At 65.0% G+C, this 17012-nt stretch overlaps 1 protein-coding gene across 1 annotated transcript; it reads right to left on the bottom strand.

The window, feature by feature from the left end:
- Positions 1 to 907: 907 nt before the first annotated feature.
- Positions 908 to 16834, bottom strand: LY79DRAFT_698106 (uncharacterized protein; the record flags this gene model as incomplete). The annotated part of the gene is made up of 6 exons (XM_060564870.1): positions 908 to 7159; positions 7241 to 8786; positions 9063 to 11040; positions 11257 to 12530; positions 12617 to 15033; positions 15112 to 16834. 6 exons carry the CDS (start codon positions 16829 to 16831, stop codon positions 1161 to 1163), a joined length of 14934 nt encoding a protein of 4977 aa, XP_060408752.1. The 3' UTR covers positions 908 to 1160.
- Between the last annotated feature and the right edge of the window lie 178 nt (positions 16835 to 17012).

Below are 17012 nucleotides of genomic sequence, written 5' to 3'. Positions count from 1 at the left end.
GGAATAGGTGGAAGACAACTGTTGATGTGATGACAGGACATCAACTTATTTGCATCGAAGCACATGGGTGCATTAGAGGCTCCGTAATGGATAAGGGTAGGATTAAGATAATGATATCAATACGCTGAAGTAGGCACCGGAAAGTCAGCTTTGACCAGAAAAAGGAGGCATTGGTACACCGCATTCTACACCACATTGGGGACATCCTACTCCACTGTTGGGGATATCTGAGATACCAGTACGGCGTTAGATGCAGGAATACCACATACACGTTAGGGTTTACAAATAAACTTCAAGCCTTTCTCCTACGTCTTTTCCCATCCGAAGTGGTAACTCCACGACATTACCTAAGACGGACTCGACTCAGGGGTTCGTCTTCCAGGTTGGGATATAGAGCACCGATTAAATGGATCAACGGCTTCTCAAAGCGCTGGGTTGACTGCCAGAGTCAAGTACTGTGGATGACGAATTTGACGTGCTTTTAATGTTGTTGTATGGTTGTGCTGCTGCCAGTCAAAGTCGACGAAGCCGACGAGTCATGGATGGATCTCTCAACAGCCTATTAATTAATAGTTTTTACTTGCTCAAATACAACATAGCGGAAGTCCAGCCTCCAGGCCGGAGAGGGGCCTGGGGAGTGAAGACCTGGAGGTGGCACGGGCGGGCAACAGTCTTTGCCTGTATTTCAAAGATGCCCGCAGGTTGCAGACATGCGATGGGTAATGCCGACGCTTATCACGATGACCCAGGAAGCCCGAGGCTCGGTCAGACTTGATAAAGCGCCCTCCCGGTTGTTATTGTTGTTGCTGTTGCTGTCTCTCGGGGCAACACAAGCAACTTCAACACGAAGCTGGTTGCGGAGGTCGAAGTCACATTTGCACTCACGCGGAACTGGATCATGGAGAACCTTGACAGCTTTTAATAGAATATGATACAACTAAGTAAGCACAAATGAGATTATCTAGAACAATGCGGCGTTTTCAGAAGCAACCCAGTCTCCTTGGCGTTGCTTTCTCCCTTATGCCTTCTCGCCTGGGCCGCGAGGCCAAGTCATTCGTCGAGAACGGCGGCAAAGTCGTCGACGACGGCGTCGACCAGCTCTCTAGAGGCAGCACGACCATCCCACAAGGCCACAACCTTGATGGCGTCGTCCAGGACGGTCACCTCAACGCCAAAGGGCCCAGGGGCGGGAGCTGCGAGTCGCGCCCCGGTCGCCCGCAACCCGATAGAAGCCCCCGGCAGCCGATCAACCCCCCCGAAGTGCCGCGGGGATGCACGACAAGATCCAACGGAACCCTGTCCGGATACCAGGGAGCTTGGCCGTGACGGGGACAGTCCGCGCGGGCCGAGACCTGCAGCAGCGCCTTGTGCGTCGCCTCCACGACGGCCAGCAGGGTCGGCTCGGCCGGCTCGGCGTCGTCCCCAGGAAGGCGGATGCGTAACGGGATCCTGTTCAGCAGCGGGCCGACGATGCACTCGATGCCCGCGAGCGGTCCCGCGCGGCCGCTCAGCGTGTAGCCCAGCGTCACGTCGCGCGGCGAAGATGAGAGACGGCCGACGACCTTGGCCCACGCTGCGACGATCAGAGTCGCCGTCGTCACCGTCGTCGCGGCGCCCCCGCCGCGCGGCTCGTACACGGGCAGCGGAAGCCGGCGCTCCGCGGACTGTGACCTGCGCGGGTCGGCCAGGCGGTCGTAACGGAAGAGGGACGACGGTTTGGCGCCGTCGAGATACGAGGACCAGAAGGCCAGCGCCGCCGCGGACCGGTTGAGGCCGCGGACGTGGGCAGCGAAGTCTGCGAAGGGGAGGTGGCCGGGCGGCGGCCGGTACGCCACGTCCAGGTAGGCCTTCTCGACGTGGTCCAGAAGCAGGCGCATGCTCCAACCATCGTAGCAGGAGTGATGCTGCGTCCAGACGATGTGCCGGGGGCCTCGGTCACCCGAGCCCGCGTCGTTCCCCGGGCAGGGCTCCGGCTCGACGAGGCAGAAGCGGGACAGGGGCTGTCCCAGGCCGAGGCCGGCACGCCGCTCGGCCTCCAGTGCGTCTTCGAGCGACCCAGACGCCAGCCGCCACGCCGGCAGCTCCGGGGCGACGACCAGGACCATGCATGTGCCTTTGCCCCGGTGCGTCGTCGGCATGGGCACTTTGACGAGGCGGGCGCGCAGGATGGGGAACCAGTCGGCGCAGCGGTCAAAGGCCGAACGTATCCTGGCCACGTCCAGACCCGGGTCGAGGGAGAAGATGAGGCTGGACACGTGTGCGCCGGGGTATGAGACGGAGGCATTCATGAAGTACTCCTGGGCGGGCGTCGGGGGGACAAGGTCGGCGGCGGTCACGCCGGCCGGCAGGCATCGCGCGTCTTGGGCGACCCTGAACGCCTCGGCCCTCCACCCGTCATCGTTATCGTCGTCGTCGTCGTCGTCGTCATTATGGCGCCCCGCCGCGTCCGGCCCCGTCGTCTTGTCTTCCGTGCCCCGGGAGCCCCGGGCAGCGCTCGCCATCGAGGACAGTGTGGGATTGGTGACGATGTCCAGCCAAGTCAGCCCCAAGCCAAACCGCCGAGCCAGTGCCACCAGCCGCATGGCCGTGATGGAGTCACCGCCCAGCTTGAAGAAGTCGTCCCCCCGTCGCACCCGGGCCGCGCCGCCCGCCTTCGGCCCCCTGACCGGACTGCCTTCGGCGCTGCCTTCGGTGCTCGAATGGCCGTAGAGGACGCGAGTCCAGAGGTCGGCAAGGAGCGTTTCTTGAGCTGACAGCGGCGCTTCCTCGGCTTGCGCTGCGCCCGAAAAAGGCTCGCCGGGCAGGGAGGAGAAGGAAGCGATCTCGCCGGGCGTGAGCGACTCGACCTGCTCCCGCAGCGTCCTCTCGTCCAGCTTGCCGGAGCTGGTCACCGGCAGCGACCGGAGGGGCACGTAGCCGTCGGGTATCATGTAAGACGGTAGAACCGAGCCGAGCTCCTGCTGGAGCCGGGACGTGATGGCTCGCACGGCCGACAGCGTATCCGGGTCGTCGACCACGGGCGTCTTCGACGCCCCCCCCTCCTCGGCGCCCCCGTGCCCTCGGTCACCGTCATCCTCTGCTAAGCTCGAACTCGAACTCGAGCTCGAACCCATGCCGAAGGCGGCCAGCAGCATGGACGACGACCGCGCACGGGCGTCCATTTCGTCACGGCCGCCGCCGGTGGCTCCGGGCTTGAAAGTCCTGACTGCCACGGTGACGGACGGCGGGACACGTCGACGGATGGCCTCCTCGATCTCGCCCAGCTCGACCCTCTGGCCCCGCAGCTTGACCTGGGCGTCTTTGCGGCCGACAAAGCGCAAGCTTCCGTCCGGGTTATAGCACACCAAGTCCCCGGTGCGGAACACCCTGTATCCGTGATCGGGACCTGTGCCACCGCTACCGGACCCGGATCCGCACCCGAGCCGGTCGAGCCAGGGGGGCCGCTCCATGAAGGCGGCGGCCGTCTTGGCGTCGTCGTGGAGATAACCGCGGGCCACGTTGACGCCCTCTATGTACAGCTCGCCGATGGCCCCGACGGGCGCCAGCTCGTGGAGGCCGCCGTGTTGCTGCTTGAGGGGGTTGACGACCCAGAGCCTGCAACTATCCAGGGGGAAGCCGATGGTGCCGGGAGGGGTTTCCCGGGTCGTGACCTGCATGGCCGAGGCGATGCAGGCCTCGCTCGGCCCGTAGCCGTTTGACAGCCAGACGCCGCGCGAACACCAGCGGTCCGCGTCGTTTTGCGACATGGCCTCGCCTCCGAGGCTCAGCTTCCGGAGAGGCAACGGAAGCACTGCTTCGGGGGGGATGGTCCGGGAGAGGGACGGCGTGCAAAAGAGGTGGTTCACCTTGGCGTCTACAACGAAGCCGGCCACGTCGTCCATCCTCTGCTTGTCCGACGGCACGCACACACACCCGCCAAAGGCCAGCGTGCCCCAGATCTCGACCAGCATCGAGTCGAAGACGTACGAGGCAAACTGCATTGTGCGGGTCGCGGGGCCCATGTCGTGGCTGGTGCCCAGCGCGACGAGCGACGTGCTGAGCGATCTGTGCTCGACCATGACCCCCTTGGGCCTCCCGGTGCTGCCCGACGTGAACAGTATGTAGGCCAGATCCGACGGCTCGGGACGCCCCGGCCCAGCCTTTTCGTCTCGTACCCGTCGGTTCTCCTTGTCTTGGCCCCGCGTGCCGGCATCGGCGCCGCCGTCGTCGTCGTCGTCGTCGACGACTATACACGGATAACCGATATCTTGACCGGCGGAAAGGCAGTCCGAGGTGACGAGCAAGGCGGAGGCGGTCACGGTGCTGGCAACGAGCCTCAGTCTTTGGACAGGATGGGCAGGGTCCAAGGGCACCAAGAGTCCGCCAGCCTTCCAGACGGCCAGCATGGCGACGATGGCCCATTTGGACCTGCGACACAGCATCGGGAATGCCCTACCGTGGCAGTCGCCGAGCTCCTCCCTCAGCCTGCTCGCGAAGCGCTCAGACGCTGCCGCGAGCCCGGCGTACGTGAGCCGGCCGTCCCACGCGTCGACGGCCGTGTCGTGGGCGCGCAACTCCGTCTGTCGGTGGACCAAGTCTTGGACGCACGACTCGACAGGGCGCGGCTTGTGGCTCTCCGCGCGCTGATGGAGGAGAGCGGCGTCGTGGGTTGTCAAGCACGGCAGCTCGCACAGAGGGGTGCTCATGGCGTCCTCGCTCGCAAGCTTGGAGAGGATGCCGGTGAACGTCAGCAGGATCCGGCGCGCGGCATCATGCGGCACAAGACGTGGGTCGTAGCCAAGGTTGACGCGGACGTCTCGGCCGCTGTCGTCGTCGCCGCCGTCGTCGTCCAAGTCGTTCCGCAATGGCGACGGCGGCAGGCATTCCACCATCAGGGGGTGGGGGTACATGGCTGCGGCCGCTGGCGTCTGAACGGGCTTGATGCCGGCCAGGAACTCTTCGACGTCGCTGTCGACGACCCCCGGGGCTCCCAGATGCCACGCAGACGACGAGGACGGCGAGACGGTGGGCTGCACGACGACGATGCTCTGGAAGCGGCACGCGTGACTGGCATCCGGGCTCGCTCGGGCGATTCTCTGGAGGCCGAGGTGGGCGAAGCGGGTGATTAGGACCCCCTTTTGCCGTACCTGGTCGAGGTAGTCGCATGCCGGCTGCGAGTAGTCGACGCGCAGCCGCAGAGGCGCCGAGGCCATGGTCGGCCCGGCCAGCGTCTCCGGGTCCACGTCCGCCAGCCCGGCGATGGGCTCGCGGCCAGACGAGACGACGCCGAACACGACCTCGGGGTTGGCGGTATAGTGTGAGACGGTGAGGGCCCAGGCACCGTGAGCCAGGTCGACAAGCCGGTACCTGGACCTGGCCGAGGAGCTGCCCAGGGTGGCTTTGCCCGTCAGGGTCGACGACGCCGCCGGCCGGCTTGCGACCGATGACGACGACGACGACGTGAAGGAAGCTGGCGGCGGCGGCGGCAGCGCCATAGGGAAGTGGGTGCAGTCCGGGGCCCCTTCAAGGTCTTTTCTCCAGAAGGCCGTCATCTCGGCCCGGTCCAGGAAACAGAGGTGCCGAACAAACGCCCTGAAAGGGGTTCTCGTCGGCGTAACCGCAACATCGGCGCCGGTGGCGGTGCGGCCCGCGGTCTGTTTCCTGAGCGACTTCATCTCGGCCCCGAGCTCTCGCCAGAGCATGCCCATGGAGAAGCCGTCGTAGATGGCATGGTGTGCGGCAACGATGACCTGGACCGGCGCCGTCTCCGCCTGGCCGCCGCCGCCGCCGTCCTCCTCCCGCGACGCCTCCACCCGGGCCAGTCTGACCAGCCGCTCGCCGTACGCGTGCCGCCCGTGCACGTCGCGGATGAAGCTCTCGACATCCGGCGTACTTTGCCAATACTGGTCTGCGGTCTCGTACTCCGGGGCCATGACGACCTGCAGTGCTGCGCTGGGCCGCCCAGCGCCGGGGGCACCGGGGCCGCCGGCCTCATCCTCGCTGCCGAGCCAGGGCACGATGCGAGTGCGAAGCAGCTCGTGGCGCTGATGGATCGAGTGCCACGCCGTCCGGAAGTTCTCAAACTCCCGGGCGGCGACCTCGAGCGTGTGGAAAGAAATGTAGGCGCCCTGGTGCACGACGCTCATGGCCATGAAGGCCTCCTGGATCGGTGTACAGGGGTACGCGTCGCGTACGTGGGCTCCGTCTATGCCGTAGCTGGGCATCAGCTGGCCGAGGATGGAGTCGAGCGACTCTTTGCCCCCGACGAGCTCCGAGGGACAGCCGGGGGCGGAAGCGGGAGGGGCAGCGGCGGCGGCAGCGACATGACCGTCCGAGCCGTCTTGCAGCGGCGGATGCTGCTCTTGTTCTTCTTCTTCCAGCTGCTTCAGAGTGTTTGCCATGTCCGCCAACCGAGAGTGCGCCACGGCGTCCTCGTACTTGAGCAGTCGTCCACGATTGCGCAGCATGCCGACCAGGCGGATGACGGTGACGGAGCTGCCCCCCATGTCGAAGAAGTTGGCCTCCGGCCCGATCAGCGTCACGGGGCGGATGGAGAGAACCTCTGCCCAGCACTCCTGGAGAAGGCCGGCATCTCCCGCGAGGTGATGAGTCGCCTCCGTCTCGCCTCGTCCGGGCTCGGCGCCTGGAGACGAAGCAGAAGAGACACGTACCAAACCTCGGAAGACCAATCTGTGCTTGTCTACGAGCGTCTCGAGGCATCGATGGACCCAGCGGCTGTCCAGCTTGCCCGACGGCGTGACGGGCACCTCGTTCACGGCTACGTATGCCTTGGGGACGATGACTTCGGGGATATGCCGGCGCAGGAAGGCATCCAGCTCGGCGGCCTCGAGGGCCAGGGGTGATTGCTGCTGCCGGCTGCCGGGGATAGCAGAAGCAGTATTAGCCGTGGTCATGGCGGAATGCAGCGCCAAAGAACACGTTACCCCGTCGACTTCGTAGACCTGATGACCATCGCCATCACCATCGTCGGCGCCGCCGCCGCCACGCCGCAGGGGTCGCGCGCTTGAGACGATGGCCACGAGGCAGTCGGCAGGGCAGAAGGCCGTGACGGCTGCGTTGGGGACGAGGACGGCCGAGGCCCGCCGGGACACCCAGCGGCGGATCATGTCGGCGACTTCGTCGGGCTCGACGCGCTGGCCGCGGATCTTGACCTGGCTGTCTCTTCTCCCGAGGAACGACAGCGACCCGTCCGGGTTGCGCGACATTAGATCGCCAGTACGGTAGACGCGTGGGTCGGCACATCCGGTCGACCACGTGGGCTCGTCGATGAAGGACGCCTTCGTTCTCGGCTCGTCGTCGTGATATCCGCGCGCCAGACCGGGGCCTCCCACGAACAGCTCCCCGACGGCCCCCGGCGGTGCGAGGCTCCCGGACACGGGACTGACGAGCCAGAGGGAAGCCCCGGCCGGGTAGCCGACCATTTGCGGACTGGTGTCCCGGCCGACCGGCATGACGGCCGAGACGACGCAGGCCTCCGTCACGCCGTAGACGTTGTACATGCTCCTCTCCGTGCCGCGAGGGCCGCCGAGCCAGGCTTCGATGTCGACCCTGGTCAGGGGCTCGCCGCCCGCCACGACGGTCCGCAAGCCCGGCAGGTCCGCCGGGTCCAGGAGGCGCAGGAGGGACGGCGTGAACGTGCAGGCGTTGACGCCGTGACGGCGGATGAAGCCGGCCAGGTGGCCCGTACGCTCGGCGTCGTCTGGCAGGCAGACGCATCCGCCGACGCTCAGCGGTGCGAACGTCTCCAAGATGGACGCGTCGAAGGCGAAGTTGGCGCACTGCAGCATGCGCGTGTCCCTGGTGCACCGGATCGCGGCCGTCTGGGCTGCGATGCTGCTGCAGAGGGCCCGGTGCTGGACGACGACGCCTTTCGGCTCGCCGGTGCTCCCCGACGTGTAGAGCAGGTAGGCGGCGTCATCGGGGTGGCGCTGCTGTTGTTGTTGGTGGTGGTGGTGGTGACGACGAGCGGATGCACCGTCGTTGCCGTTGACGCTTTCACCCACGGCCCGGCGGAGGAGGACGTCGCCATCTCGGGTCGTGGCAGTAGCTGCAGAAGCGGCGAGGTCAGGCTTTGCGTCAAGAACCCAAGTTTCGACGCCCTTGACGCCGTCAAAAACGGTGCTTGTCGAGCGTGTGCAGAGCACGAGCGTAACGCCGGCTCGGGAAACGAGGCTGGACACACGAGAAGGCGGGTGGGAGGTGTTCAAGGGCATGAAAGCCGCCCCGGCCTTCCAGATGGCAAGCATCGCCACGACGGCATGGGGAGATTTGGGCATGAAAATGGCTATGAACCGGTCTCCCCCCCCGACGGCGCCGGCCGGAAGGCAATGCCTGCTCGCGGCAAGACGGCCAGCGAGCTGAGTGGCTCGAGACTCGAGCTCCCGGTAGGTAAGTGAGACCTCCGTCGCCACCAGGGCCTGGCTGTCGGGCTGCCGTGCTGCCCGGTAGGCGATCACGTCGTCCATGCGAGCATAGTGCTCGGTGAAAATGGGGAAAACACGTGGGTTGGGGGGGGAAACTGCCGAGCTGGGGCCGTCGTCCCCCAGAGCCGCCATGACGCCGGCGAGAGTGTCTTGGGGGCTGGTCCGTCCAATCTCGCGGCACAGTAAGTCGAAAGAGCGGACCATGCTGCAGACACGGTGTTCCTCGATGCAGTCCGGATCGAAGCGGACCTCGACGGAGAGCGAGTCGTCCATCGTGAGAGAGAACTCGACGTTGAGGACGTAGGGATGGAACGCGTCGTCGCCCGAGGCCGGATCGACGGTGCTGCGGACCCCGATTCTCGCCTGCGCTTCGGACAGGGAGGTCGAGTACTCGGCCGGCTGGACGACGACGACGGACTTGAAGTCGCAGGCGGCCCGGGGCCCGGGCCCGAGCCGGAGGATGCGGTCAAGCCCGAGGTGCTGGTGCGCCGTCATTGCCAGCGCAGTCCCATGTACGTGGCCGAGAAAGTCGGCGATGCTCTCGTCCCGGCGCACCGGGATATGGCTAGGCACAGCCGCCATGGTAGGGCCGACCAGCTGCTCGATCCCCGGCACCGGCGTATCCCGGCCGGAAAGGACCACCCCGAAGGTCGCCCCCGGCGTTCCGCCGTACAGCGCGAGCACGAGGGCCCAGGCTGCATAGATCAGAGTCGGCTCCGTGACGCTGGAGTCCGAGTACCGGGGCCTCCGAGGTTGAGGGAGAACCCGGGTGAGCCTTGCGCGGGCCACGGGTTGATGGCCGGCCCGGACGGCGGGGAAGGAAGTGCTCTCGTCTGCGTCGGCATCGGCCAATGTTTGGCGCCAGAACTCCTCAGAGTCCGTGCCGGCCGTCTGTCGTATCCAGCTCACGAACGCCTGGAAGGGTGGAGGAGCCGCCGCCGCCGCCGCCGCCGCCGCCGCCGCTGTTATTACGGCCGTACTTTCTCCTCCTCCGCCTCGTCCTTCTCCTTCCGGTGGTTGGCAGTAGACCGACGCGATGTCGTCCCAGATCAACTGGAGAGACCATCCGTCGAAGATGGAATGATGTGCGCTGAACACGACATGGACACATCTGCGGCTGGTACCGTCGGGTCGGCCGGTGCCGATGCGGTGCTTGCGGTTAGGCTCGGGCCCGGCCCCGGAGCAGTGCACGATGGCAAAGTACACCAGCGGACTGCCGTAGTCGAAACGCATCTGTCCCCGCCGCTGCTCCAGCCAAGGCTCCAGAGGACCGTCGTGGTGATGGGTGGTGCACTGCAATGCGGCCGGCTCCTTGGCCGTCACCAGTAGCCCTCCCCGCGGCGTGGAGACGATGTAGCTACGCAACAGACCGTGCCTGCGCAGGACGGCTCGCAAGGCCGCGCTCATGCGCGCCACGTCGACCCTGTCAGTGAGGAGGAAGGTCTGGTGACTGACGTACGGCTGCGGGTTGGTTGTCCGGCGTGTCGAGACGGCCATCAGGTTTTCCTGCAGGGGCGTGCAAGGGAACACGTCCTCGACCTCGCCCGCGGTCATGCCGCACTCGGCAGCTACTCTCTGTACGAATCCCCGGATGGAGCTGCTCGTGTCCGGAAGGATGCCGCTGCTGCGGAGCAGCTGGAACGGCGGCGACGACGGCGGCGGCGGCGGCACGTCTCGGCCCTCTTCGGATTGCCCCGGGCCTCTGTAGCTTTGATCGTTGCAATCCCCGTTGACGGCCGTTGTCGTCTTTGTCGCCGCTGCCGCTCGGGAACGCACCTTGGAGACCATGTCGGCAATCCGGGGCTTCTGGAATATGTCTGCAACGGTCAGTGTGAGGCCGTGTCTGCGTGCCATGCCGCTCAGACGGATGGCTGCCACCGAGTTACCGCCCAGGTTGAAGAAGTCGTCACGCATGCTGACCGTGTCCAGCCCGAGCTGCCTCGCGACCATGGCTGCTAGGACGTCCTCGATGGAGCCGCCTTCGGGTTCTCTCGACCGGTCTGGTTCCCGTTCCGGTTCCCGCTCGGCCGCGGGAGCAGCATCAGTGGCGGCGACGACAGCATCGCTCTTATCCTCCTCGTCGACTTGAGGACCGAAGGAGACGAGACGCTGGCGGCCCAGGCTGGCGGCGATTCGATGAAGAGCACGGCGGTCCAGCTTGCCGGCCGTGGTAGTCGGCAGGGCCCTGAGCGGCACAAAGATGCGCGGCATCATGTACGACGGCAACGGCAGTGCTGAATGCCGGATCCTCTCGACCAGAGACCGGAACGAGGCCAGTGTCTCGGGATCCGAGGCAGCCAGGGCCTCCTCCACGTGAGGCTGATCCTGATCCTGGTCCTGATCCCCTCCGCTCAGGGCATCTTGTCCTTTTTGTTTGTGCCTCCTGCTGCTGCGCGCGGCAGCACCCACAACGACAAAAGCCGCGAGCACCTCGGATCCTTCATGTTCTTGTTGCTGCTGCCCGAGCAGCTCGACGGCCACGGGAGGAGACGCCTCCTGGAGGATATGGGCCATGGACACGCGCAGGTGCTGTTCGATGTCGCCGAGCTCGACGCGTTGGCCGTTGATCTTGAGCTGCGTGTCCTTCCTGCCGATGTAGTTGATGGTGCCGTCCGAGCTGTACCGCACCAGGTCGCCTGTCCTGTACAGCCGGGCGTCCGGCCGGGCGTGTCGGCCGACCCGCAGCCAGGACGGGGCGCCGATGAAGACGCGGCTCGTCGCATCGGGGCGGTCCAGGTAGCCGCGGTCAGCTACGATGGGACCCTCGATCAGCAGCTCGCCCACGGCCCCGACGGGCTGCAGTCGCTCGTGGTCGTTCTCGTCGACTATCCACGTCACGCAGCGATGGGCCCGGCCGATGTTGGAGGAGAACGAGTCCCGGGTGACGGGGCTGTTGTTCGTCGCGGCCATGCTGCACTCGCTCGGCCCGTAGATGTTGACCATCCGGACGCGGTCCGACCATCTGTCGACGAGCGACGGCGGCAGCGGCTCGCCGCCCAGGCACATGCACCTGAGGTCCGGCACGTCCTCCGGGTTGATCAGGGACGCGAAGGAAGGCGTCCACAGCGCCCAGTTGACCCGGGTGCGCGCCATGAAGACGACGATGTCCATGTTGCGGTCCTCGTCCGAGGGGCTGCAGACGCAGCCGCCCACCGTCAGCGTCGTGAGCATCTCCCCGATGCTCGAGTCGAAGCTGTAGGCCGAGAACTGCAGCGCCCTCGTGTCGGGCCACACCTCGCAGATGGCGCAGTGGCGCGCGAAGCCCGTGGCGAAGTTGCGGTGCGAGATGACGATCCCTTTGGGCAGCCCCGTCGTGCCCGACGTGAACTGCAGGTACATGGAGTGGTCGGGCCGGACTTGGCGGCATACGGGAAGGCCGGACCTGGCGGCGGCTTCGACCGCGGCCGAGTCCCGCACAAGTCGTCGCCGGACCCAGTCCTCGGTGACGGCCCAGACCTGTATTATTGCCTCCTCCTCCTCCTCCTCGATATTTTTGGCGCCGGCGCTGCTATACAACTCTCTCGCCAGGCGGCTCAGACGACCCTCTTGCTTGGACGAGGCCAGCATCACTCGCGGGTCGACCTGCTCCACGATGGAGAGGAGCCTGGAGTCCGGGTGGCTCGGGTCCAGCATCACGAAGCACCCGCCGGCCCGCATGACGCCGAGCATGGCCACGATGGCCCATAGCGACTTTTCCGAACAGATGGGCACGATGCTGTCGGGGACGACGTGGCATGAGTCCATCAGGTATCGGGCGACGCATCGCGTTGCTCGGTCCAGCTCGCCGTACGTCATGTTGCCGTCCCAGCTGCAAACAGCCTCGCGCTCGGGGCTGGCCCGCATCCGCTCCTCGACGAAGGAATGCATGACTCTCCCGCCGGGCTGCACGCACTCCCTGTTCCAGCTCCAGATCTGGTCGAGGTCGTGAGGGCTCGGCTTGGCCACATCGCGAGCCGTCATCAGGGGGTTGCGTAGTATCTCTGCGGCGACGTGGGCGGCCGTCCCGGCGACGTTGACCGCCGCCATGTCGCTCATGAAGTCTGTCTGATATTGGATCTTGACACGCATGGCGTCCTTACCCGTCTCTATGATCAAGGCGACATCCATCTGCGACGTGTCGACGTGTCAGCATACCCTCCTTTGATGCAATGGCTCACTTGCTCGCTCGCTCGCTCACTCGCCGAGCGGGTAACCCTAACCCTTGGCTGACCGGGACTCACCTCTGATTGTTCCCTGTTTTCCACCTGCTTAAAGAGCAGCGCAAAGTCCTCCTGATCCCCCTCCGTGACGAGAGGCCGGCAGGAGATGCCCGAGTTGAACAGCGGCACCCCTGAGCTTCTGTCGCGGACCAGGCCAGCCGCCTGCTGCATCTCGGCGAGCGAGCACGACTGCTTGCTGCTCCCCTCGATCGCGTCACTCTGGATCCTCCTCATGATGTCCAGAAGCGTACGGCCAGGGGCATGATGGCGTCCATCTTCATGCTCCCCGTCATCGTCATGGTCGTGGACATACCCTTCTTCTTCTTCTCCTTCTTCCTCTTCTTCTCCAACATCATCGCGGCGGCGGCGGAGGAGGTCCACTCGACAGACCAGCATCCCCATGAAGAGCCCAAAGGCCTCCTGGATACCCCTGACCGGCACGTTCCGCCCAGAGTCGATGTTGCCCAGCACGAGCTTGGTTTTCCCCGTGTACAAGTGAAGAACCAGTGCCCAGACCATCTGAAAGAAGGTGGGCAGCGTGATGTCCAGCCGTGCCACCGCTTGCTGCAGCCCGCGCGTACCATGGCCGAACGTCACTTGCACCTCGCGTTGCTCCCCACGTCTCCCTCCCGAGTCAGAAACCGAGTTGGAGTCCGTATCAACGAGGCTGGGGAAACGGCATGCCTCTGCCCCCTTCAAGTACGAGCTCCAGTAAGCCAGGCTCGCTTCGCGCCTGTGCCGGTCTCGCCTGTACCTCACAAACTCGGCACCGGCCGTCATCGGCGTCATCGGCGGCCCCATGTTGCACCCGTGCCGGTACGCGAGGGAGAGGTCGCGGAGCAGCGGCAGGATGGACATGCCGTCCTCCACCAAGTGGCTTACCTCGAACCTGAGCCAGACCCTGCCACCGCCCCGGCCTTGTCCGTCGTCGGACGCGCCGTTGCAGACCATCAGCATGCTGTGCGTTGGTAGCCCGGCGTGGACGAGCTGGTCATGGCTCATCTTCAACTTGTCCAGCATGCGGGGGGACTCCCGCGCAACGCGCCGCGCATCGTCGTCGCTTGCAGCCCGTTCCCGGCTGAAGCTTGCCGGGCCTCGTCGCAAGACTGCTTGATGAAGCGGCATGCTCGCCTCTGCCGTTGCTTCGTCGTCGCGGGCGTCGGAGTCCATGTCGACGTCAACAAACACGGTCCGGAGTGCCTGATGGCGCGCGACCACTGCCTTCCACGCCTGCTCGAGACGCTCCGGGTCGATCCGGGAGCCGTCGGCGGCCCGTAGCTCCCAGAGAAACTCGTCCATGTAGAACCGCCCCCCCAGCCGGGCGAGGCTGAGCGCCAGTGATTCTTGCATCGGGGATAGCGGGAACACATCTTCGACGTCTTCGAGGCGGCGAACGGTGGGCAGAGCCAACAATGCTTCTCTAATGCCCGGCATCTGTCGCCACGACGCCCGTCTGCCAACAACGCCGTTACTCGCGGCTGCTTGCTGCCCGCCAGATCCGTCTTCAGTCCCGTTCTTTATCTCCCTGTCTGCAACTATTACATGTTCTAAATCGTGAGACCCTCTGACCTTGGCGGCCACTTGCAGCAGGCACGGGCTGGTGAGGAGGAGTTTGACCGTCATGCCCTTGCCGACCTCCCGGCATCGTGCCACAACCTGCATAGCCCGGATAGAGTCGCCTCCCAGCCGTATAAACGACTGGCTGAGGTCAACGGCTGCCGGCCCCATGCCCAGGACCTTGGCGCAGACTTGCTGCAGGAGGGCCTCTTCTCCGCGACTGGGATCGGGAGGGGGCGTCTCGGCGAGAACCTCTGATGTGCAGGTACTCTCGTCTCTAACAGACTCGGAGGGCGGCTGCCCGGCCATGGCCTCGATCTTGCTCAGGATCAGTGATCGTGACAGCTTTCCCGAGGATGTCATGGGGAAGTGGGAGATGCTCAGCCACACCGAGGGCACCATGAACCTCGGCAGGGCCTTTGTCAGTTTTGCCGTCATGTCTGCTGCCACCGAGGACGGGCAGCGTCCGAGTCGCGGCTCTGGAGACCGGTGGCCCTCGGTGCTTGATGTTTCCACCGGCAGAGCTCTCAGGACGGCCGTCAACCTTCCGGCGAAGGGCCCGGCCTTTGGCACAAAAGCCGAAACGGCGCGGGAAGCCGATGCCTCTCGCAGATGGTGCTCCACCTCGAATAGCTCGAGCCTCTGTCCTCCGAGCTTTGTCTGCGTGTCGGTGCGTCCCATCACCTCTAGGGCCCCGTCGGCGCAGAGACGGCCAAGATCGCCTGTACGATAAAACCCATGTCCGAATCCGGCGCCGACTCGAGCAAACTGGAGGCTCTGCGCCCACTCTGGGCTGTTGGGGAAGCTCTCCCGGACCAGAGTCTGGTCGACGTTTATATAGCCCTGTGTGACCGCTTGAGCGCCACGGGTGTTATGAATGAGCGCGGTCCAACGATTCTAGAAAGAAAGGAGGGGGGATTGGAATCACCTACTGGGACCCTCGAGCCATATCTCGCCCGTGCAACCAACCGGGCTGAGTGCCCGGTTTCCTCTCCTGACGATCCAAACCCTGGTGTTGATTCCGTAACCACTGACGTGGCCGCGGCCGATTCGCGCACCGCGCTTGGGTGTCGTGACCTGCACCCACGTGGCCTCGGTACATCCGTAGACGTTGAACGTCCGGACGCCGGCATCGACCCAGCCGGTCATGTCCGCGTCGCCCATCGGCTCTCCTACCAGGAGGAGTGTCCGCAGGTGCTGCGCCATCTTTACAGGGCTCAGCATTCGCGCAACCGTGGGCGTCAGGTGCGCCCAGTTCGCCCCGGCTCTCGCCACATAACCCTCCAGGTCGTTCCAACGCTCGTCGTCGGACGGGACGCAGACGGTGGCGCCGCGTAGTAGGGAGCCCAGGTAGTCCTGTAAGCTCACGTCCCACGAGTGCGCGGCAAACTGGACCGTCCGGGTTGAACCGTCCACTTCGAAAGCGTCCCCGAGCGCGGCGGCTGCGGTGCAGATATTGGCATGCGAGACCATGATGCCTTTGGGCACGCCCGTGCTCCCAGACGTGAAGACGACAAAGGCCGTGCTGCCTGGCGAAGGCCGCGTCTCCTCCTCCTCCTCCTCCTCCTCCTCCTCCTCCTCCTGCTTCTGCTTACATGCGCCGTCTCGGGGACTTGCTTCGCCGCTCGGCACCTGTATCATGCGAGGCTGCTGTATCCCATAGCCCCTGAGCCTTCTCAGCTGGGCCTCGGAAGCTAGCAACAGCCTCGCCTCTGTCGCCTCGGCAATCTGCAGTACGCGTCGCTTCGGATAATCAGGGTCCAGGTTCGAACAGAACCCTCCGGCCTTGAGAACGGCCAGCATCGCGACCGACATCCAGACCGACTTCTCGAAGCACAGGAGCACGCCCGCGCCGGGGGCGAGACCCTCCCGCCAGAGGCTTTCCTTGAGCATGTCCGAGGCCTCGTCAAGCTCCGCGTACGTCATGCGGCCGTCCCACGCGTCGATGGCCGGCTGGCTTGGCCGGCAGCGGACTTGTTCCGCAAAGACGTCCTGGATCAGGTCAGAGTGTTGTTTGAGCCCGCCGGTACCGGGGTGCGGGTGCCACGACACCATCTGCTCAACGTCCCTCTGGCTGGGGCCAAGGGCGGCAACCGCCTGGTCGGGATCGGCGCGCAGACGGGCCATGATAACCCTCAGAGTCGCCACGACGTTCTGGGCCTCGCTGTCGGACATGAGCCTCGGCCGGTACGTCATCTTGTAGGTGCTGACTGTGCCCTCCCGATCCTCCAAGGCATCCAGTATGAGGTCCGTTCCCGGGGGCAGCAGCTCCACGTCGCCGCCTCGCTGCTCGTCGCGGCGTTCGTCACGGTGCACGGTGAACCGCGTCTCCGTGTTGCAAGACACCGGCGGGGACGGAGGTTGTTCCCGCGCCCGCCCCTCCTCCGAATGCCGCAACATCGCGGTAGCGACATCTCCCAACGTGTCCAGCTCGTGGATGGTGCAGGATATGACGGAGCAAGTCGACCGTCCGCCACTACCACCGCGCCTGCAGCCGAAATAGACGTCGTCGCGGTTCGCATACAAATGGAGCAACACGCACCAGGCCGTGTTGATCTCTGTTCTGGTTGCAGGTGTCGTTTCCTCCTTCCATCCAATATTCCTCACCGCGTCCTTGTCGCTGTGAACCCCCCCTGGTAGGTCTGGAAGCATGCAACCCGGATCGGGCTTTGTTATTGAATCCATGCTGTACGCTGGGTTGGTGGGTAATATGGCCAAAGACGAACGGTTGTTTAGAGTGCGTAAAAACGACCGAAGAACAAAATCAAGGACATGCATCACTTTGTCCTAGTTCTGCCCTTGTCTTCTTCACAGTCTGGTGTACATCTATCTG

This window comes from Colletotrichum navitas (genome assembly GCF_030913465.1).
Source record: "Colletotrichum navitas strain CBS 125086 chromosome Unknown LY79scaffold_99, whole genome shotgun sequence".
NCBI lineage: Eukaryota > Fungi > Ascomycota > Sordariomycetes > Glomerellales > Glomerellaceae > Colletotrichum > Colletotrichum navitas.
The sequence above is the reverse complement of the archived record's forward strand: the minus strand, read 5'-3'. Positions and strand labels throughout refer to the sequence as shown.